Raw genomic sequence first — 23,238 nt, forward strand, 5'->3', positions numbered from 1 at the left:
CATTTCCAAGACTGTGTCCCTGAACTAAAACTGCTTTTTCTTATTCGTTTTGGAAGTTACAAGCCTGAAACCTTGAATGTAGACTGTTGACACCCTGTGGAAGCCATAGAAATTGCATCCTGGGAGGTAGAGTTGAGTATGCCCTTATAATTGCCATTGTAAGAGCATGGTCTCTCTCTCAAAAAAATTCTGGTTGGTTTTTCTTTGGATTTTCTCCTACCATATCTATTGTGTTATATTCACCAACATTATTTTAACATTTCTACAAACTTCAAAGTGTTTTCTGTCCAATGGTATCAATTATATGCATATCCTGGCTTCAGGGCCTGAACAACAGGCAGTTTATTTTGAGCATGTCATTCAGGTGGAAATTGAGAAAAAAGGGGCCTAGCCCTAAGAAGTTAAAATATGCCTACTCCAAAATATGATTGATACAAACTTCATACTTAGAATGTCAACAAGGAATACTAATTGGTTGCTACTTACTGTACTATGTAAACCTATTTACCATTGTCCTCTGGATTTAGCGGTCCATTTTATTACTAACTAAAGATGGAGAATTGACACAATCAAAAAAGGTGTTACATATTAAACAGATTGTCAAAACAACACAATTCTCCTAAAGAAATAAAGCAAGTGCATTACAAAGTAATCCAGCACTTAAATATCAATACACAGAAACTATATCCAGTGCTCATAATATTGTTCCATTCATATTTAATACAGCACCTATATTTACAGTACAGTAGAAACGACAGCACTGAAGGCATTAAAACCCCATTAAAAGTGGTAAATTAAACTACTGTGGAGTGAAAATATTACTTATCTAATTGAAGGGATGGCATTTATATTGATTGGTTAGCAGCTACATGATGACAGAGCAACTCAGAGGATGAGGATGTCACACATTTGCAATACATAAGGTTGATGTGTAGCTAAGCATAAAACAAATGTAGTGGACTTTTAAATTACATCGTTATTGACTGTTCGTCCTATGCCTGTGAAATTAAGTATCTTGCTTAAATTACTTTATAACTGTGTAATAACACTTCTTTCAAGAAATGAGGAATGAATATGTGAAAGGTCACAATTTTTCTATCAGAAGCACAGAACAGAAATTGTGTTTTTTAAGGTAAGTACAGTAGCTGTTATATACATTGTACATGAATGACTAAAGTAGATGGGTGTAGCAGCTGTGTATGTGTGAGATTGTAACTTTATATAGTATGTCCATATACACTGGCTTGCGAAAGTATTCACTCCCCTTGGCATTTTTCCTATTTTGTTGCCTTACAACCTGGAATTAAAATAGATTTTTATAATTTGATTTACACAACATGCCTACCACTTTGCAGATGCCAAAAATGTTTTATTGTGAAACAAACAAGAAATAAGACAAAAAACAGAACTTGAGCATGCATAACTTTTCACCCCCCCAAAGTCAATAATTTGTAGAGCCACCTTTTGCAGCAATTACAGCTGCAAGTCTCTTGGGGTATGTCTCTATAAGCTTGGCACATCTAGCTACTGGGATTTTTGCCCATTCTTCAATGCAAAACTGCTCCAGCTCCTTCAAGTTGGATGGCTTCCGCTGGTGTACAGCAATCTAAGTCATACCACAGATTCTTAATTGGATTGAGGTCTGGGCTTTGACTAGGCCATTCCAAGACATTTAAATGTTTCGCCTTAAACCACTTGAGTGTTGCTTTAGCAGTATGCTTAGGGTCATTGTCCTGCTGGAAGGTGAACCTCCATCCCAGTCTCAAATCTCTGGAAGACTGAAACAGGTTTCCCCTCAAGAATTTCCCTGTATTTAGCGCCTTCCATCATTCCTTCAATTCTGACAAGTTTCCCAGTCCCTGGTGATGATAAACATCCCCACAGCATGATGCTGCCACCACCATGCTTCACTGTGGGGATGGTGCTCTCGGGGTGATGAGAGGTGTTGGGTTTGCGCCAGACATAATGTTTTACTTGATGGCCAAAAAGCTCAATTTTAGTCTCATCTGACCAGAGTACCTTTTTCCATATGTTTGGGGAGTATCCCACATGCCTTTTGGCAAACACCAAACGTGTTTGCTCATTTTTTTCTTTAAGCAATGGATTTTTTCTGGCCACTCTTCCGTAAAGACCAGCTCTGTGGAGTGTACGGCTTGAACTGGTCCTATGGACAGATACTCCAATCTCCGCTGTGGAGCTTTGCAGCTCCTTCAGGGTTATCTTTGGTCTCTTTGGTGCCTCTCTGATTAATGCCCTCCTTCCCTGTTCCGTGAGTTTTGGTGGGTGGCCCTCTCTTGACTGGTTTGTTGTGGTGCCATAATCTTTCCATATTTTAATAATGGATTTAATGGTGCTCCATGGGATGTTCAAAGTTTCTGATATTTTTTTATAACCCAACCCTGATCTGTACTTCTTCGCAACCTTGTCCCTGACCTGTTTGGAGAGCTCTTTGGTCTTCATGGTGCCGCTTGCTTGGTGGTGCCCCTTGCTTTGTGGTGTTGTGGACTCTGGGGCCTTTCAGAACAGGTGTGTATAGATTAGATTGCACACAGGTGGACTTTATTTAACTAATTATGTAACTTCTGAAGTTAATTGGTTGCACCAGATCTTATTTAGGGGCTTCATAGGTAAGGGAGTGAATACATATGCATGCACTACCTTTCCATAATTTTTTTTTTTTTTTAAAGAAGTTATTTTTTTCATTTCACTTCACCGATTTGGACTATTTTGTGTATGTCCATTACATGAAATCCAAATAAAAATCCACAGGTTGTAATGCAACAAAATAGGAAAAACGCCAAGGGGATGAATACTTTTGCAAGGCACTATACTTTGTGTGTGTCTAAAACTAATATTAAGAACAGTAACATTCACGTACGTCATGAGCACTTGATACCTGTTTGACTTGTCAGACTCAGTGGTAAGATCCTGTTTCCCTATTGAGGAGGCCCACATACCAGTGTTGTACTGTAGGTAAGCCAAACCTTAGGGACCAGCTACAGTAATAGGAGTCTTTCGTGAAAACAGGGTGCAGAGAGAAAGCCTTCCAAACATGGACCCAGCCTGCCCAGCCAGTCTGTGTCCAACCTTTTAGGAGCAGTGCAGCTATGTGTCAGCAACAGAAAACGAATCTTCCACCCTATACTAAATTTGACTTGTTTTATTGGTCCTTGTAGTGTTCTTACACTCACATACTCTCATATACAAGTTACTGCCAAAATAATGGAAACACTTGAGTAAATGAAGGATGCAAAGTATATTGAAACCAGGTGCTTCCACACAGGTGTGGTCCCTGATATAATTAAGCAATTAACATCCCATCATTCTTAGGGTCATGTATAAAAATGCTGGGGAGGCCATTATTTTGCAGACCATGGCTATGCCCCCATAGGATGACAATGCCCCCATCCACAGGGCATGAGTGGTTCTTGACTGGTTTGATAAGCATGAAAATGATGTAAACCATATTTATTTATTTTTATTTAGCTAGTCAAGACAGCTAAGAACAAATTCTTATTTACAATGACGGCCTACACCGGCCAAACATTGACGACACTCGGCCAATTGTGCACCACCCTATGAGACTCCCAATCACGGCCGGTTGTGATACAGCCTGGATTCTAACCAGGGTGTCTGTAGTGACACCTCTAGCCCTGAGATGCAGTGCCTTAGACCGCTGTGCCACTCGGGACATGGTTGTCTCAGTCACCAGATCTCAACCCAATTGAACACTTATGTGAGATTCTGGAGCATTTCCCACCATCATCAACAAAACCTCTTATTATGGAATTTTTCGTAGAAGAATGATGTCACATTCCTCCAACAGACACTTGTGGAATCAATGCCAAGGTGCATTGAAGCTGTTCTGACTTGTTGTGGACCAACACCCTATTAAGACACTTTATGTTGGTGTTTCCTTTTATTTTGGGCTGTATATTGTACATACTCTCATTCTCACACACTCTCTCTGCTAAATAAATAGGCATTGTTTTAGCTCCAGGACTTGCCTCGTGTGTTTGTGTGTGGGTGTGGTGTGTGTGCGTGCGTGCGTGCGTGCGTGCTTGTGTATTTGCTTGCATGTGCATATGTGTGAGAACCCTGAGGAAGTACTACGGTCATTACATGCTAGTCCCAGAGCCACATGTAGCGAAGACATATTGCTGACCCAGAGTGTTTTCTTGTCCTCTTCCTCTCCTCCCCTCCACTTCCTCTGTATCGCAGTCTTTAGAATTCAGCTATATCCTGAAGTAGGCCCCCAGGCCAATGACATAAGCTAATTCAGTTTTGGGGGTGGGGGTGACATTTTAAAAATTGTTGTCCCAGCCAGAATTGTCATCTGGGGGCGGGTCTTCCTTGTCCTCTGGGAAGTTGTCAAAGTTACTCGTGTCCATTGGTGATATCACCTGATTGACAGAAAAAGACAGACAGTACTGAGCCACTTGAATCCCTGATGAAAGCAGCTTGCTGCTGAAATGTTGGTTTGTGACTTACATTAGGGATGATGGGGGGTGTCAGCGTTCCTTTCCTTAGACCTTCCCAGTTAAAGCCCTCAAACCATCTGGAAATGTATAGAAATTGTTAAAGAAACTGTCCAGTGAAAATCTCTCCTTTTAAAATAATGTTGCTGACAAAGCATAAATAAAATAAAAAAATAAAATCCTACCTCAAACTTCTATCTCAAACAGACTGTTTAAAAAATGGTTTCTATTTACTCATAGAGGATCATGTCATTCTCCTGAGGAGGATGAGCTGGCCAAACAGCCGTCTGCTTGCATTGATATTTCTAACGACTGGTATACGCCCACACCATTCTGTTTTTTGGGGTACGCCCACACCATTCTAACAAAGAAAAATTGCTTTTTAACATACCTAGTTTCTATTTTTTGGAAGGAAAACTATTTAACTCATCTTGTAATTAATTACAGGTCATATCTCATAGAAATCTGGAAACACTGAACAGTTACTTTAAATATATAAATGTGGGAAGATGAGTAGAATAATATGGCTATCCATGAACTTACTTGTGCTTTTGGATGTCTTTGACACCGTTTTTCAAGTTGCCTAGTCTTTCCGAAGGATTGTCCCTAAAATGGACATATCATCATTAATACTCTCGTTAACACTAAATTACATTAAACAGTAATTGTTGAGGGTGGACAAAATGGTTTGGGACTCACCTGCATAGTTTTTTTATTAAGTTGGCAGCGTTTTTGGTGATCTTCTTTGGAAATTCGATCATGTCAATGCCCCTCAGGATGATGTTATATGTCTTCATTGGATCAGGGCCAGAGAAGGGAGGGCTGGAAGACAGGGGTGGAGATAGACACTCAAATGTATACCTATCTCAGTTAACATCTGGCCTTACACTTTCATTTAAGATTATCAGGTTTGTCTGTACCTGCCGGTGAGGAGCTCAAACATGAGGATTCCTAGAGACCAGTAGTCAGCTGAGATGTCGTGGCCTTTGTTCAGAATGATCTCCGGTGCCACGTATTCTGGTGTTCCACAGAACGTCCACGTTTTCTTCCCAAACCCGATCTTCTTGGCAAAGCCAAAGTCCACCTATAAAAAGGACATGTGAAACACATTCTTAGAGGTAACCTGCAGTGTTAATAGTTCAAAGGGTTAGAGGTTTAGGTCATCAAGCTTTGAATCCACAATGTTGTGTGTCTCTTACTAGCTTGGCATAGCCCCTGTGGTCCAGTATAAGGTTCTCTGGTTTAAGGTCTCTGTAGATGATGCCTTTGGAATGCAGGTAAGCGAATGCTTCCACAACACACGCTGTGTAGAACCTGGTGGTTGAATCCTCAAACGAACCCCTGGAGAAGGAAGTGACATTAACCTCTTTAAAATAAGTAACATTTTAAACAGGCACACATCGGCCAGATCTTCCAGTCTCACTGAAACACATGTGGGCACAATGACATTAGTTGAAATATTGACCATCTAAGACTCACCGGTCTCTAAGAATGGTCCACAGCTCTCCTCCCAGACAAGCCTCCATCAGCATGTAGAGGTACTTACTGTCCTTAAACGTCCTGTACAGTCTGAATACAAAACACAGAGTGCAAAGATATCAAGACAGTGGCGGGGGGAGGGTGTGTCCTCTGTAGGATTTACTGTGAATTAAAAGTGTCTGTGGAAAGGCGTTGCATGCATGTCTCTACCTGACAATGAAGTCAGAGTGGGCCTCCTGCATGATGAGTTTCTCAGAGCGAATATGCTCTTGCTGTCGCGTGTCCACAATGTGACGCTTCTTCAGGATCTTCATGGCAAACGTCTTCACCTCATCACTTTTCAGCTGAACCTGTCGACACAGGAGAAAGGAGAGCTCTGTCAGCTCTAAGCAGCGGTTAAATTAAACATCTATGCAATACAATGTACAGGGCCTTCGGAAAGTATTCAGACCCCTTGACTTTTTCCACATTTTGTTATGTTACAGCCTTATTCTACAATGGATTAAATATATGTTTTTCCTCAGCAATTTACACACAATACCCCATAATGACAAAGTGAAAACATGTTGTTAGAAATGCCTTATTTACATAAGTATTCAGACTCTAAGTTGAGCTCAGGTGCATCCTGTTTCCATTGATCATCCTTGAGATGATTCTACAACTTCATTGTAGTCCACCTGTGGTAAATTCAATTGATTGAACATGATTTTGAAAGGCACACACCTGCCTATATAAGGTCCCACAGTTGACAGCTCATGTCATAGCAAAAACCAAGCCATGAGGTCGAAGGAATTGTCCATAGAGACAGGATTGTGTTGAGGCACAGATCTGGGGAAGGGACGGCCAAAAAATAATGCAGCATTGAAGGTCCACAAGAACACAGTGCCCTCCATCGTTCTTAAATGGAAGAAGTATGGAACCACCAAGACCCTTCCTAGAGCTGGCCGCCCGACCAAACTGTGCAATTGGGGGAGAAGGGCCTTGGTCAGGGAGGTGACCAAGAACCAGATGGTCACTCTGACAGAGCTCTAGAAACTCACCCCAAATATAGGTGTGCCAAGCTTGTAGCGTCATTCCCAAGAAGATTCGATGCTGTAATCGCTGCCAAAGGTGCTTCAATAAAGTACTGAGTAAAGGGTCTGAATACTTCTGTAAATGTTATATTTCATTTTTTTATATTTTATAAACTAGCAAACATTTCTAAAACCCTGTTTTTGCTTTGTCATTATGGGGTATTGTGTAGATTGATGAGGGAAAAAATGCAATGTAATCAATTTTAGAATAAGGCTGTAACGTAACAAAATGTGGAAAAAGTCAAGGTGTCTGAATACTTTCCAAAGGCACTGTAAGTGGCAGCTTAGCCTCTTAAGCTTCCGAGTCTGGACGTCCCACACTCATCACTAACGTAGATTCCAGAAGAGTGAACAATCCCTTTACAAGTTAGAATGTTAAATAAACTTAATTTTAACTTTGCCATTTGTCCACGAAATCCGTTGTTATGCCGTTGGAAAGTTGAAACAAAATATCCACAGGAAAGTTAATTAAACCGACTTCTAAATACAAATCTCCCACGGTTTGTTTGTTCACCTGAGGTAGGCACACACATTGTAAATACATGCTTGCGATGCATGTATACTAATCAAGCTCATGCAGGTGTTTGCACGGTTTTGCACATGTGCCAGGTAATAGAAATCTCAATGGCAGCATTTTAAAAAGTTGGTTTAATGATACTTTTCTGTGGATATTTTGTCTAATATTTTTTGCATAAGGACCACCCAATTGGACAACCGGCAGAGGAAGTTCAAATGACAGTTTATTCAACATTCAACACAAGTCTATACAAGGCACCTTTCATAAAGCTATAGCTTGATATTAGGTCAGGAGAACGGCAAGTGGCAGCTGTGGTTCCTACCAGCTCTACACGGCCAAAGCCACCAACCCCCAGTGTGTCGATGATGTTGAAGTCAACCAGGCTGATGTTGGAGAAGAAAGAATTCTCTGCTTCGTACCTGCAGGGAAAGACAAGGACATGTTAATTCAATTGAACTGTCACCCTCCCCTCGTCCTTGCAAGACACAGGGCCATTTTCCACATGCCCAGTCGCCGAAATCCCCAACTCCCAGTGTCTTCTCTTGTTTTTTGTTTAATCCAGTGGGCCTTATCAGCTCAATGGTGTGATTGGGAGAATCAGTACAGATAGAGGCCTGAGCCCTCAGGATAAAAGGTTTCTGGGTCAACCAAGCCGGAGGATCTTCAACACCTTCAGTCTCTGTTCACGTAGAAATTAAGTTAATTGATTGCACACAAAATTGTCTTTTGAATTTATAGGATTCATATAATATTCAATAAAGATAGTACCTAACATCCTATTTGGACCAAACTTTTTTCGAACAATGAGTAAGACATTAGGAATCCAAAGAAATGGTCAAAAGCCCCCCAAACCCAATACCAATCCCAAACCAACAACCAGTACACAGTATCAGTTCTCTTCATCCCACAGTACCAGTCAAAAGTTTGGACACACCTAATCATTCAAGGGATTTTCTTTATTTTGTATTATTTTCAACATTGCAGAATAATAGTGAAGACATCAAAACTATGAAAAAACACTAATGGAATCACGTAGTAAAGAATACATTTATTTTAGATTTTAGATTCTTCAAAGTAGCCACACTGCCTTGATGACAGCTTTGCACACTCTTGGCATTCTCTCAACCAGCTTCACCTGGAATGCTTTTCCAACAGTCTTGAAGGAGTTCCCATGAGCACTTGTTGGTTGCTTTTCCTTCACTCTGTGGTCCAACTCATCCCAAACCATCTCAATTGTGTTGAGGTTGGGTAACTGTGGAGGCCAGGTCATTTGATACAGCACTCAGCACTCTCCTTCTTGGTCAAATAGCCCTTACACAACCTGGTGGTGTGTTTTGGGCCACTGTGATGTTGAAAAACAAATGATAGACCCACTAAGCTCAAACCAGATAGGATGGCGTATCGCTGCAGAATTCTGTGGTAGCCATGCTGGTTAAGTGTGCCTTGAATTCTAAATAACTCACTGACAGTGTCACCAGCATATTACCCCAACACAATCACACCTCCTCCTCCATGCTTCACGGTGGGAACCACACATGCAGAGATCATCTGTTCACCTACTCTGCGTCTCACAAAGACATGGCGTTTGGAATCTAACATCTCAAATTTGGATTGATCAGACCAAAGGACAGATTTCCACCTGTCTTACATCCATTGCTCGTGTTTCTTGGCCCAAGCAAGTCTCTTGTTCTTATTGGTGTCCTTTAGTAGTGGTTTCTTTGCAGCAATTAGACCATGAAGGCCTGATTCACGCAGTCTCCTCTGAACAGTTGATGTTGAGATGTCTGTTACTTGAACTCTGTGAAGCATTTATTTGGCCTGCAATCCAGGTGACTACCACATTTTCAAGCTTCACATCCAAATCATCTATAAGTAACATTGAGTTACAAAATGCATTTTAAGATACTTTAGGATGATTTGAACATGAAGCGTGAAAATGCAAATATACAGTAGGTACCATTGACTTGCATTGGATTTGTACCACAAGTGCTAAAAAGTTAGCATCTGAAATAGTGACCAACAAAACCAAAGCATAGGTTGCTGTCATACCTATGCTTTGTAATGTAATTTTGTAATTTGGGTGAACTATCCCTTTAACATTGAGGGGGGTGGGGGGATTCTTCAAACTTTTTTCACTTAATAGCAGGAACAGCACCATCTAGTGGTCAGACAAACCTGGTAATATCAGGATGTAGGATAGGATATAAACCCAATAACTTTAATTACTAATTTCTCTGAACAGGGGAAAAAAAACATCACCAAATTCACTGGGAATACATTACATCGGATGCTGAAATAATACTCTGAGCTGCAGCTCCATACTACTTGTATGGATCCTGAGTGTCGTAGCAGTCTAAGGCACTGCATCACAGTGCTAGAGACGTCACCACAGACCCGTGTTCGATCCTGGGCTGTATCACAACCTCCGGTGATTGGGAGTCGAATAGGACAGGGCACAATTGGCCCAGCGTCGTCCGGGTTAATTAAGGGAGGGTTTGGCCGGGGTAGGCTGTCATTGTAAATAAGAATTTGTTTTTAACTGACTTGCCTAGTTAAAGAAAGGTTGAATATTTTATTTGTATTTTTATTGTCATACACAGAGAACTGACAGTATATAATCGTTGCTGGTGTGGGCGGTCTGTGGGTGGCTTTTGACCATTCCTTTGAATTTGAAAAAAGTTTGGTCCAAATCGGATGTTAGGTACTACATTTATTGAATATGCTATGAATCCTATAAATTAAAATGGCCAATTTGGATGCAATCAATGAGCTTTATTTTCCAGAGATCAAATTATATTTCAACAAAAGAATGTTGCAGCAAGCTATTTCAGAACAATCTGAGATGGTGGTTGTCAAAATCCTCTTCCTTGTGTTTTTTGAGGTAGAACTACCCAGTTGTCCCCTCTCCCTGTCAAGAGTGTCACAAGTCAAGGGGTGATGGTTGAGGCCAGGAGTTTTTCCTGACCAAGTGCCCTGAGGAGGGATGCGTTACAGCTCAATTCAGCCCTACCTCAGTCAATAGCTCATTTGACGTTGTAAGACTAGTTAATGGCCACTAGATGGCAAACTTGTACCATTATCATCACAGGTAAAAGCGCAACAGCTAAACCAAACTATTATTTCTGTATTTGAGAATGAAAGTAAGAATACATTCATTAAAATGTGTAGAATTGCAGAGAATTGCAGATATTCTGAAAAACAATTCGTTATTCTATACAAGTGTGATGAAACAAATACATACACCCTCCTGTTTCTTGCAAATCTAGCCAAATTAATTTTGAAAGATGAGATCCTTTATGAGATACAACAATAGAACACAACATTTTGTATTGTATACAACTACCTTGAGTCCAACTGCACAACCTGGGATGGAATTATTCTGAAAGACATTAACAATGTATCATATTGGAGAAGACACAGCATATTGTGCAGTAGGTTCCAGGACAGACTCCATTCACTGTCTGTCTCAGATGGAGGCCTCATGACAGTGACCAACACAAGTCTCTCTCTCCATTCTCCTCCTTTTTCCAGGAAGTAAGCATAACAGTGAAGCGTTATTTTTATTTATACTTCACAAAAAACTAAATTTCAGTTTGAGAGGCTGACATTTCAAATGTACCATACACTATGAGGTACACAAAGCCATGTGTCCTGAAAGAACTGTATGTAAGGTTTACAACAACAGGTTTAAATATGCCATACTGGCTTTCAACAAATAACAAAATACTACTAAAAGAGTTCCCAAAGCTGTCATGAAACCATGTTTAAACCACAGTTTATGGTTTAAACCACGGTTTTAGTTTCTCCTAAACTTGTCTCACAAGATTACCCTGTTCTGAGCTGGCATCCCTTTATGCCAACAACAACACACCACAGCACCAAGGTGCCCCTTTACCAGGGTGCCTGGTGTCTGGTGCTATGCTCCTGCTTCCGGTTACAGATTACATATTGGTTCCTCCAAGGGGTGCGGTAGAGGTCACAACTTTCACTTCCTGGTCTGTCACCAGAGAATTGCGTTGTTACGTAACAGACCTTAGGTTGACCAAACCTCAAAGCCAAGTAAAGCCAGCTATCAAAATTAGTAAATAAATGTGATTTACCTAGCCTTGACCTCAGCATCCTCACAGCCTTTACTGGACACCTCCTCCAACCCTCCAATCAGGTGCTTGAACGAGCTGCAGCACAGGAATTGAAACAGTGTTTGTGAGAAATGTTATATGAGTTCAAAACATTGACCCCATTCCATTGAAGAAGCTGTTTATCTTGATATATACTGTATGTATTGTTGTCTCTTTAAGTACTCACGCCAGTTGTCTAAATGACAAAAACATTGCTAATTGGTGTTTTGGTTCATTAACTGTGGCATAACAGCCCCTTGATATTTGTAATTCATAGTACATACTTAATAAGCAGGTCTCTATAGATATCCCTAGACACTTATTCTCCATATGTCTCATCTAGTGCAGCAGTGTACTGCATATTTATAGTACATATGAAAACTTTATGAATGTTTAATAAACCTTTATAAGATTGTTGTTTGAAGTGATAACCACTTGGTCTCACTTTACAAGACCCCAAGACCATTTGTTTACTTTATAATACCCAGATTCCCTACACATATCATCTCTATTTGGATGTGCTTGAACCCTAGACCCATAAATCGTTAAGCAAATATGAAAATGATGCATAATAGTGATAAAAATGTATTTGAATTGAGATGTTTACAGCTGAAATACCAGCTGACAACCCTGGCTGACAAGGTTAAATCCCCTTCCCAAAATACACACACGAGCGCACACGCATGCAAGCACACACATCTGTGCTGGAATTTCCTTCTCACCATTATCCCCTGACTCTCATTCTCTTTCTCTTTTCTTCCCTCTCTTCCCTCTCCTTCTTTCCAGAAAAAATAGCAGGCTGCCTGCCACCCCTAACCTCTCTCTCACCCTGGCTCCAAACCCAACCAGTTCTGGGTAACATATATGGTAAGCTGGTGAGAGAGCATTTGGAGTCTGTGTGACAGACAGAGAGACAGACCATAATAATCACCACTCTCATTCAGATAACTCACTCACTAAGACACAGGGTTGCCCATGAGAGCCCTGCTCCATAACAGGGGCTCAACTGATACCACCCAGCCTTGCTCTTGCATTACAGCTAACTTATATACTGCATGATGTTAGTGGTGACACAATGACAGACCATGATTTAATAATGAGACCTTATTTAACTTAAAGTCGATGCCTGCTCACCCGCGGAAAAATGTAATTAGCATCATAAAAAAATCCCCATCAAAATCCATCTGTTTAAATAAAGATGATTTTTTACATGGGCTGCATCTCAATCTGCCACATCCGCTAATGGCGGCCTTCCGCATCTGCATGGAAGGTGGCCAAGCTATTGCATTGTTTATCAGACCATGAGACATCCAGAGAAACTGTCTTTTCACAAAAACGCCTGTAGCGTCCGAGAAGTTTGGGCTAAACACTAAAATGACCCCTCTATGGAAAGGTGAGACTCTCACGAACAGGTACATGTTTTGCCCTAGGGCGCCAACAAGCCTCACAAGACTCGTCTGATGGTAGCCTGGTTCCAGTTTAAAAAAATTGATAGAAGTACAGTATACATGGATGTAGTTTTGTGTCCCAATTATAATTTTTTATATGGGTAAAAAAAAGAAAGATCCTGATCTTTCTTATATCTCTCAGATATAGGACACTAAATAAACGTTGACTATATGCTTTTCCATGGGTGAATCTGTTATGCAATGCATATCTATGGGATAATAGCAGTAAGGCCAAATTCAATGTTTCATCAAATAATGTTTTAATTATTTAAAAAATGATACCTAAAGGAGTCCTAAAATTAAAGAAAAAATAGTTAAATGGTATGGCCATCTTAAAACAATTCCATATGTTCGCTTAGTAGAACCCCCACAGCTTAAACTCTCAAGGAATAGTGTCACTTACTGTACATATCTTGTAGATCAACATTAATTTATTTTGAAATAATGTAATTAAATCAATAAGTTGTCCTGTATGGCTCAGTTGGTAGAGCATGGCGTTGGCAATGTCAGGATTGTGGGTTTGATTCCCAGGGCCACTGATACTGTCACGTCCTGACCAGCAGATGGAGCTGTTGTAGTAGTTTTGGGGTCAGGACGTGGCAGTCTTGTGTGTGATTGTTCTGTGTTGGTCTTGTGACTCCTGATCAGGAACAGCTGGGGATCGTTGTTCCTGATTGGGAGTCATATATGTAGGAGTATGTTTGTCACTTGGTTTTGTGGGTAGTTGTCTTTGCACTGCGTTGGTGAGCCTGCAAAACTGTTTAGTGTTGTGGGTATCATTTATTGTTTTGTCAAGTGGATGCTTTACTCTTTTTTTGTTAATTAAAATATGAGTATCCACAACTACGCTGCATTTTGGTCTTCCCTGCAACACAACGAAGGATTTTGTGACAGAACTACCCACCACCAAAGGACCAAGCAGCGGAGAAGAGGACAGAGGCAAGTGAGGGAGGAATGTTGGAAGCAGCGCGCTCGGGAGGTGATGGATTCCTGGTCGCTGGAGGTGTTGACGGAGAGGATTGACTGGACATGGGAGCAGTTGCGGGTCCACTGTGACAACCTGCCTGGGAGGCAGGTAGAACCCGAGAGGCAGCCCCAATAATTTTTTTAGGGGGGGGCACAAGGGCTATTTGGCGGGGCGAGATTACAGCCCCAGGCCAGCTCCCCGTACCCTTGTAGGGCAGACTGGACAGGTCCCGTGCTTTGGGGTTGGGGCTGTGGTGAGGCCTGGGATTTTCAGGCCGGTAGGCAAGGTACCAGCGCCCCGCATGTGCCAGGGCGAAGTAGGCATCAAGCCGGAAGGGGTGATGCCAACCCTGCGCTCAAGACCGCCAGTGCGCCCTTTCGGTCCGGTGTTTCCCGCTAGACGCACTAGCATGGAGGTGCGTGTCTCCAGGCTGGCACGTCCAGTACCAGCCCCACGCATCAGGATTCTAGTGTGTCAGCCCAGCCTCAACAGTCGTCGGAGCTGCCCGCCAGTCAACAGTCGTCGGAGCTGCCCGCCAGTCAACAGTCGTCGGAGCTGCCCGCCAGTCAACAGTCGTCGGAGCTGCCAGACTGCCCTGAACTGCCGGAGCGGCCAGACTGCCCTGAACTGCCGGAGCGGCCCTCCTGCCCTCCGGCCCAGCCCGAGCGGCCCTCCTGCCCTCCGGCCCAGCCCGAGGGGCCCTCCTGCCCTCCGGCCCAGCCCGAGGGGCCCTCCTGCCCTCCGGCCCAGCCCGAGGGGCCCTCCTGCCCTCCGGCCCAGCCCGAGGGCCCCTCCTGTCCCCCGGCCCAGCCCGAGGGGCCCGTCTGCCTGGCGCAGCTATCGGCGCCACCGAAGTGGGCGACGCCGAGGGTGGAGCAAGGTCCACGTCCTGCACCTGAGCCACCCCCAGGATAGGTGGGTTGGGGAGGGAGGGTGTAGCACAGTGCCGTCGTTGACGGCAGCCACCCTCCCTTCCCTCCCTTATTGTTTAGGGGTTATTGTTTATGGGTTTTGTTGGGGATTTTGTTTGTTGGTGTTTTTTTGTTAGGTGCATTCCGGGGTCTGCACCTTGAGGGGGGGGGGGGGTACTGTCACGTCCTGACCAGCAGACGGAGCTGTTGTAGTAGTTTTGGGGTCAGGACGTGGCAGTCTTGTGTGTGATTGTTCTGTGTTGATCTTGTGACTCCTGATCAGGAACAGCTGGGGATCGTTGTTCCTGATTGGGAGTCATATATGTAGGAGTATGTTTGTCACTTGGTTTTGTGGGTAGTTGTCTTTGCACTGCGTTGGTGAGCCTGCAAAACTGTTTAGTGTTGTGGGTATCATTTATTGTTTTGTCAAGTGGATGCTTTACTCTTTTTTTTTTTTGTTAATTAAAATATGAGTATCCACAACTCCGCTGCATTTTGGTCTTCCCTGCAACACAACGAAGGATTTTGTGACAGATACAAAAAATGTATGCACGCATGACTAAGTTGCTTTGGATAACAGTGTCTGCTAAATAGCATTTGTTGTGTGATATTGTAGACCAAATTATCAAAACCATTTCAGAAAACAAAAGTAGGTACTGAGAATGTTTTGAACACTCACTCTCTGTCAATGACCAGACATGTAACGGTCTCTGCAGCGATGACGTTTGCTGTCCTGATGTCCTCCCTGGAACACACATACATCATTAGTAACACACATTACACAGAATACAGCAGCACTTTATTTTATCAAACATTAATGACTAGGTTTGTGCTTAAAATGAAAAATTGTTATTACACAATAAAAACATTTTTGTTCCTAATTTTGATAAATCAACACTGCTTTACAATCAGTATAATAATATTCCATAGAAATACATTTGATACATAAAAAAACACAGCCTTTCCCATAGAAACATTTCATCATAGGATTATAAAATTTTGTTTTGACAAATACATGGACATTAGCGACAGGTAATGGTAACAGAAGTATAACCAGCTTTACTCTGTATCATCAATATCCTCTTCTTCCGAGGATTCGTCTGCCCAGTCGCTCTCAGAGTCTGAGTCATCCCCAGACTCTATAGCCCTCTAGTCTAACTCGCACGACTGGTCCTCACACACAGACTGTATCACTGTGCACAGTCAAATCTACAGTTGTAGCTGGGCAGGCGAGTCCATGCAAGCTGTCTACACACACTTGCAGATCTCAGAGTCAAGTGATACCACTCAAAGACACATTGAAACCTATTCTACTTTATCCAAATTCATACAGGAAATCTCTGTTGCCAAAAGACGAGCATACACTAAATACAGTACTAAACAAGAACGTAATCAAGCTTTACTCCGGAACGGTGAGAATCCATATCACCATTAGAGCTGTTGACATGTCAGTGAAGTTACACTCTGGTGTCAAAGCAGGGGAGGAATGACCCATTTGTATTCACAGCTACGCAACTTATTTCACATGGACCAAGGTGACAAGTCCTTCTCATGCCATCCAGCCTCCTTACACACCACCCACCACCCCCCCACCACCACCCACTTTCCAAACATACACATACGCGTGCACGCATGCACACACACACACACACACACGCTCCCTATCTGAAAAGGTCACAGCTGCTGGAAATGAAGGGCTTTCTCCAGTGGAAAAGAGAGGAGAGGAGAAGAAAAGAGAAGAGACAATCAGTTCGGAGTGCTGGGGTAAATATGGGGTAAAGAGAGAGGGGCTTTTCTCACATGGGCACGCACAAGGCATGTGGAGGAGGGAGGCTGAAGGGGTAGGAGGGGGGTATTAAGTGAACTAAGTCCAGTCCCTGAGTGGTACATACTAGTACGCCATCGTAAACACCTGCTCAGTGTGAATTGTGACTATGTGCCAAATGTAGCCCCTATGCCATTGTGCTACTGTTGTCAACAGTGTTTTGGCAGATACACCTGTCTCAAGAGGACAGGTTACGTTTATTTTTCCTTTTCCATGTTGAAAAACATGCACACAAACACACACACATGCACACACACACATTATATCCCTGTGAGTTCCTTATTGCTTTCTATCTCAGACAATGAACAGAGCCCTTTACCCTAACTACTACATTCACACAGAGACTAAGCTGCCAGCTGCGCTAATTTGCCTCATAAAAATGTATTATTTACACACCATGGTGAATCCCTTTCATTAAGACACCAACAACCCAATACAACCTGGTGGGTGGGATAGAAATCGTGGACCTTAGTGGATCCCGTTAATTTATTTTGTTGCTGTCAAATTGTTGATGCTGACAATAGTAGTTGTAAAACAATTTCTGCTGTCTGTTAACCTCTGCAAATAATTTATTTGCACCTTCACATTTGCTTGTAAACAAAGAGCGAGAGAGACACAGAGTGAGAGCGGGAGAGAGAGAGAAAGAGAGAGACAGAGAGAAAGACAGAGAGAGAGAGCAGCTGCATGTTCCTGAAATGTCCTTTAGAGCAGCACAGCAGAGAGCCGGCCGGCGGTGTTCATTTACATTTGAACGTTTTAATTCAACTGGTAATTGGATGGTGCTCTGGTGTCCCAAGGAGGGGTTTATGGAAATACAGACTGGGGTGGGGTCTGAGACCAGCAACAATCAAATTGTTTCCATTTTCTGTCAACGACATCACACTCTTTAAAAATCTCTCATCCTCTACTGACCCTCCAATCAACCCACACACATGAATGCACGCACGCACGCACGCACGCACGCACGCACGCACGCACGCACGCACGCACGCACGCACGCACGCACGCACGCACGCACACACACACACACACACACACACACACACACACACACACACACACACACACACACACACACACACACACACACACACACACACACACACACACACACACACACACACACACACACACAGTCCCCCGAAGGAAGGACAGAATGGTGCAGCATAGATCACATTGTCTGAACTGTTGATGAATCTACACCTCAAATGGGAGCTCATACCTCACAATGGTAGGAAGAATATGACATCAGATATTGTGCTGACCTATTGGGGGGAAAAAAAGTTCCCTTTTCCTAGAACATCTAACAATGAGATGAATGTACATTATACACTCTCTTCCTAGATTATAGTATCAAATGCATTTTTCAATCAATCCACCGCATCCGCCAATGTTGCACTCTGCGGTGAAAGGTGACAGAACTAAAGCTGTGTTTTTCAGATCATGAAACATCCAGAAAATGTGTCTTCTCACAAAATCATCTTTAGCGTCCGAACGGTTTGGCCTAAAAACTATTATGACCCCTCTATGGAAAGATGAGACTCTCACGAACACGATGGTGTTCTCCGTGTCGCTACGTCTTGGGACTCGTCTGAAGCCAGTAGTCAATCTGCCAACTTCTGTCTGTAGCATCCAAACAGTTTTGGCAACACACTAATATGTGGAAAGGTGAGACTCTCACAAACACGTACATGTCAGTTGCTTTGCTCTAGGACGCCCACAGGCCTCACACGAGTCATCTGAAGGTCCCCCGGTACCAGTGAATGGAAGTATATATGGAGACTTAGTTCCAAAAATAAGGGTTTCAATACATGTAAAATTTTTTTTTTAAAAACTCCTGATCTTCGGACAGAAATTACAAGACTTTTTATAATAATGTTATTACATCAAATGGTTGTTTTATGCAACAGAATAAGGGGTTGTTAGAACACTCATCTGTGAATGTTCTACTGAGGATAGGCCACTGGGAGATTTAACACTGACAGAAGATTTACGATGTCTTTGGGTGATAAACCTAAAGAGAACGTATTCCATAGCATGAGTTTCTGTTCTATAATGTACCAGGGAGAGATGACTCCGGGGCCAGACTCTGGTCTCTACACAATGAGAACAGTTTTTACAGCAGATACTGTCTGCTGTGAATTATAACTATCTTTCATAAAAATCTTAACCATGGGACCCATGACTATTTTCCACCATTTTAAAGACAAGACTCTCGTTAATCTAACCACACTGTCCGATTTCAAAAAGGCTTTACAACGAAAGCAAAACATTAGATTATGTCAGCAGAGTACCCAGCCAGAAATAATCAGACACCCATTTTTCAAGCTAGCATATAATGTCACAAAAACCAAAACCACAGCTAAATGCAGCACTAACCTTTGATGATCTTCATCAGACGACACTCCTAGGACATTATGTTATACAATACATGCATGTTTTGTTCAATCAAGTTCATATTTATATCAAAAACCAGCTTTTTACATTAGCATGTGACTAGCATGTGACTAGCATTCCCACCGAAACTTCCGGTGAATTTACTAAATTACTCACGATAAACGTTCACAAAAAACATAACAATTATTTTAAGAATTATAGATACAGAACTCCTTTATGCAATCGCTATGTCCGATTTTAAAATAGCTTTTCGGTGAAAGCACATGTTGCAATATTCTGAGGAGATAGCTCGCCATCACGGGCTAGCTATTTAGACACCCACCAAGTTTAGCCCTCACCAAAGTCAGATTTACTATAAGAAAAATTGGATTACCCTTGCTGTTCTTCGTCAGAATGCACTCCCAGGACTTCTACTTCAATAACAAATGTTGGTTTGGTTCCAAATAATCCATAGTTATATCCAAATAGCGGCGTTTTGTTCATGCGTTCAAGACACTATCCGAAGGGTAAAGAAGGGTGACGCGCCCGACACGTTTCGTGACCAAAAAATTCAAAATATTCCATTACCGTACTTCGAAGCATGTCAAACGCTGTTTAAAATCCATTTTTATGCGATTTGTCTCTTAAAAAAGCGATAATATTCCGACCGGGAGTCGTTGTTTTCGTTCAAAGACCAAAAAATAAAAACATGGTGTCGGCTCGTGCACGCGCCTCAGTCTCATTGTTCTCAGATCGACCACTATCCAAATGCGCTATCCATGGCCTGCAAAGTCACCATTCATCGTTCTGGTGCCTTCTGAGAGCCTATGGGAGCGTTAGAAAATGTCACGTTATGCCAGAGATCCCCTGTTTTGGTTAGAGATGATCAAGAAGGCCAAGAAATAGTCAGAGAGAGCGCTTCCTGTTTGGAATCTTCTCAGGTTTTGGCCTGCCAAATGAGTTCTGTTATACTCACAGACACCATTCAAACAGTTTTAGAAACTTTAGGGTGTTTTCTATCCAAATCAAACATTTATATGCATATTCTAGTTACTGGGCAGGAGTAGTAACCAGATTAAATCGGGTACGTTTTTTATCCGGCCGTGCAAATACTGCCCCCTATCCCCAACAGGGCAAAGCCTCTGTTACGTAGGCTCTGTGTGTATTCCTGTATGTAGGGGGCACCTTGAAGGAGTAAACAAGGCTGAGTCAGTGGAGGATGATCTGAGAGTTAGTACACTCAAAGACACCTATCATTGGTCGGTTGCGGGTGACTTAGAGCCATCCTGACACTGAATTGATCACAGTAGGGATTGATGCGGTCTGTAGGGGCGAGGTGCCAAGGTGACTGTGGGTTCTGTGTGAAACTTTGTGAAGCCCTACTGGAGAAATAAAAACGTTGTACTGAAAAGTGTTTAAGTGAACCTCAGAAGTGGTGAAATCGTTATGCCAGGATCACAGATTTTAGAGAAACAACACATATCGGTACATATAAGTGTCTTATAACGGCTGAAAGCTTAAATACTTGTTAACTTCTCTAGGGTAAGGGGCAGTATTTTGACGTCCGGATGAAAAGCGTGCCTGTAGTAAACTGCCTGCTACTCAGGCTCAGAAGGTAGGATATGCATATTATTAGTAGATTTGGATAGAAAACACGCTGGCGTTTCTAAAACTGTTTGAATGATGTCTGTGAGTTTAACCTGTTAGGGATAGGGGGCAGTATTTACACGGCCGGATAAAAAACGTACCCGATTTAATCTGGTTATTACTACTGCCCAGAAACTAGAATATGCATATAATTATTGGCTTTGGATAGAAAACACCCTAAAGTTTCTAAAACTGTTTGAATGGTGTCTGTGAGTATAACAGAACTCATATGGCAGGCAAAAACCTGAGAAGATTCCTTACAGGAAGTGGCCTGTCTGACAATTTCTTGGGCTTCTTCACTCTCTTTATTGAAAACTGAGGATCTCTGCTGTAACGTGACACTTCCTACGGCTCCCATAGGCTCTCAGAAGGCGGCAAAAAGCTGAATGATGTCTTTGGAGCCCCTGGCTGAAAAACATTAGAGCAATTGGTAAGTGGTCAATCAGAGGACAATGAGACTGAGGCGCGTGCACGAGACGACACCATTTTGAACGTAAACAGGGTTTCCCGGTCGGAATATTATCGCTTTTTTAGGAGAAAAATTGCATAAAAATTTATTTTAAACAGCGGTTGACATGCTTCGAAGTACGGTAATGGAATATTTAGAAATGTTTTGTCACGAAACGCGTCGGGCGCGTCACCGTTCTTTACCCTTCGGATAGTGTCTTGAACGCACGAACAAAACAGAGGATATTTGAACATAACTATGGATTATTTTGAACCAAACCAACATTTGTTATTGAAGTAGAAGTCCTGGGAGTGCATTCTGACGAAGAACAGCAAAGGTAATCAAATTTTTCTAATAGTAAATCGGAGTTTGGTGAGGGCCAAACTTGGTGGGTGTCAAATTAGCTAGCCGTGATGGCTGGGCTATCTACTCAGAATATTGCAAAATGTGCTTTTGCTGAAAAGCTATTTTAAAATCGGACATAGCGATTGCATAAAGGAGTTCTGTATCTATAATTCTTAAAATAATTGTTATGTTTTTTGTGAACGTTTATCGTAAGTAATTTAGTAAATTCACCGGAAGTTTGCGGTGGGTATGCTAGTTCTGAACGTCACATGCTAATGTAAAAAGCTGGTTTTTGATATAAATATGAACTTGATTGAACAAAACATGCATGTATTGTATAACATAATGTCCTAGGATTGTCATCTGATGAAGATCATCAAAGGTTAGTGCTGCATTTAGCTGTGGTTTTGGTTTTTGTGACATTATATGCTAGCTTGAAAAATGGGTGTCTGATTATTTCTGGCTGGGTACTCTGCTGACATAATCTAATGTTTTGCTTTCGTTGTAAAGCCTTTTTGAAATCGGACAGTGTGGTTAGATTAACGAGAGTCTTGTCTTTAAAATGGTGTAAAATAGTCATATGTTTGAGAAATTGAAGTAATAGCATTTCTAAGGTATTTGAATAACGCACCACGGGATTCCACTGGCTGTTGAGTAGGTGGGACGATTTCGTCCCACATACCCTAGAGAGGATAACAGAACTCATATGGCATGCAAAAACGTGAGAAAAATCCAACCAGGAAGTCTGGAAATCTGAGGTTTGAAGTTTTTCAAGTGATTGCCTATACAGTATACAGTGACTTAGGGTTCATTTTGCACTTCCAAAGGCTTCCACTAGACATCAACAGTCTTTAGAACGTTGTTTCATACTTCTACTGTGACTGGGGAGAGAATAAGAGCTGACTCAACAAGTGGACTGCCTGAGGCCATTGAGTTGTTTACTGCGCGGTCACACAGGCGCGCCGTTCCTTCTTTTTCCTCTGTAATGAATACGCTATTGTCCGGTTGGAATATTATTTCATATTTATGATAAAAAGACCCTAAGGATTGATTGTAAACATCGTTTGACATGTTTCTATGAATGGTATTGGAACTTTTTGACTTTTCGTCTCTGGTTTTGCACTCGCGTATTTTGCCTTTGGAATAGCGATCTGAACGCGCGAACAAAACGGAGGTATTTGGACATAAATATGGAGTTTATCGAACAAAACAAACATTTCTTGTGGAAGTGGGAGTCTTGGGAGTGCATTCCAACGAAGACCAGCAAAGGTAAGTGAAGATTTATAATACTATTTCTGAGTTTTGTTGACTCCAGAACTTGGCGGGTAACTGTATAGCTTGCTTTGATGGCTGAGCTCTGTACTCAGAATACTGAACAATGTGCTTTTGCCGTAAAGCTATTTTGAAATCTGACACAGCGGTTGCATTAAGGAGAAGTGTATCTATAATTCTTTTAATAACTGTTGTAAATTTTATCAACGTTTATGATGTGTATTTTTGTAAATTGATGTGCTCATTCACTGGAAGTTTTGGAGGCAAAACATTTTCTGAACATCACACGCCAATGTAAAATGGGGTTTTGGATATAAATATGAACTTTATCGAA

The 23,238-nt window shown here is 42.0% G+C and overlaps 1 protein-coding gene across 3 annotated transcripts in view; it reads right to left on the bottom strand.

The window, feature by feature from the left end:
• Positions 1-700: 700 nt before the first annotated feature.
• Positions 701-23,238, bottom strand: part of LOC106607187 (cGMP-dependent protein kinase 1) — a 193,902-nt gene continuing 171,364 nt past the window's right edge. For 2 of the 3 annotated variants that reach the window (XM_014203919.3, XM_014203895.3), the window contains exons 8-18: positions 15,671-15,736; positions 11,648-11,722; positions 7,870-7,966; positions 6,168-6,307; positions 5,958-6,047; positions 5,678-5,819; positions 5,399-5,562; positions 5,178-5,300; positions 5,022-5,084; positions 4,492-4,558; positions 701-4,403 (exon numbers count right to left, since the gene is read on the bottom strand). In XM_014203919.3, coding sequence (XP_014059394.2) covers positions 4,305-4,403; positions 4,492-4,558; positions 5,022-5,084; positions 5,178-5,300; positions 5,399-5,562; positions 5,678-5,819; positions 5,958-6,047; positions 6,168-6,307; positions 7,870-7,966; positions 11,648-11,722; positions 15,671-15,736 — 1,126 coding nt within the window. In that variant the 3' untranslated portion in view covers positions 701-4,304. Of the gene's footprint in view, positions 4,404-4,491; positions 4,559-5,021; positions 5,085-5,177; positions 5,301-5,398; positions 5,563-5,677; positions 5,820-5,957; positions 6,048-6,167; positions 6,308-7,869; positions 7,967-10,890; positions 10,927-11,647; positions 11,723-15,670; positions 15,737-23,238 lie in introns of all 3 variants that reach the window. The other variant, XM_014203887.3, reaches the window with a different exon arrangement.

Source organism: Salmo salar, chromosome 01 (assembly GCF_965601325.2).
Source record: "Salmo salar chromosome 01, fSalSal1, whole genome shotgun sequence".
Lineage (NCBI taxonomy): Eukaryota > Metazoa > Chordata > Actinopteri > Salmoniformes > Salmonidae > Salmo > Salmo salar.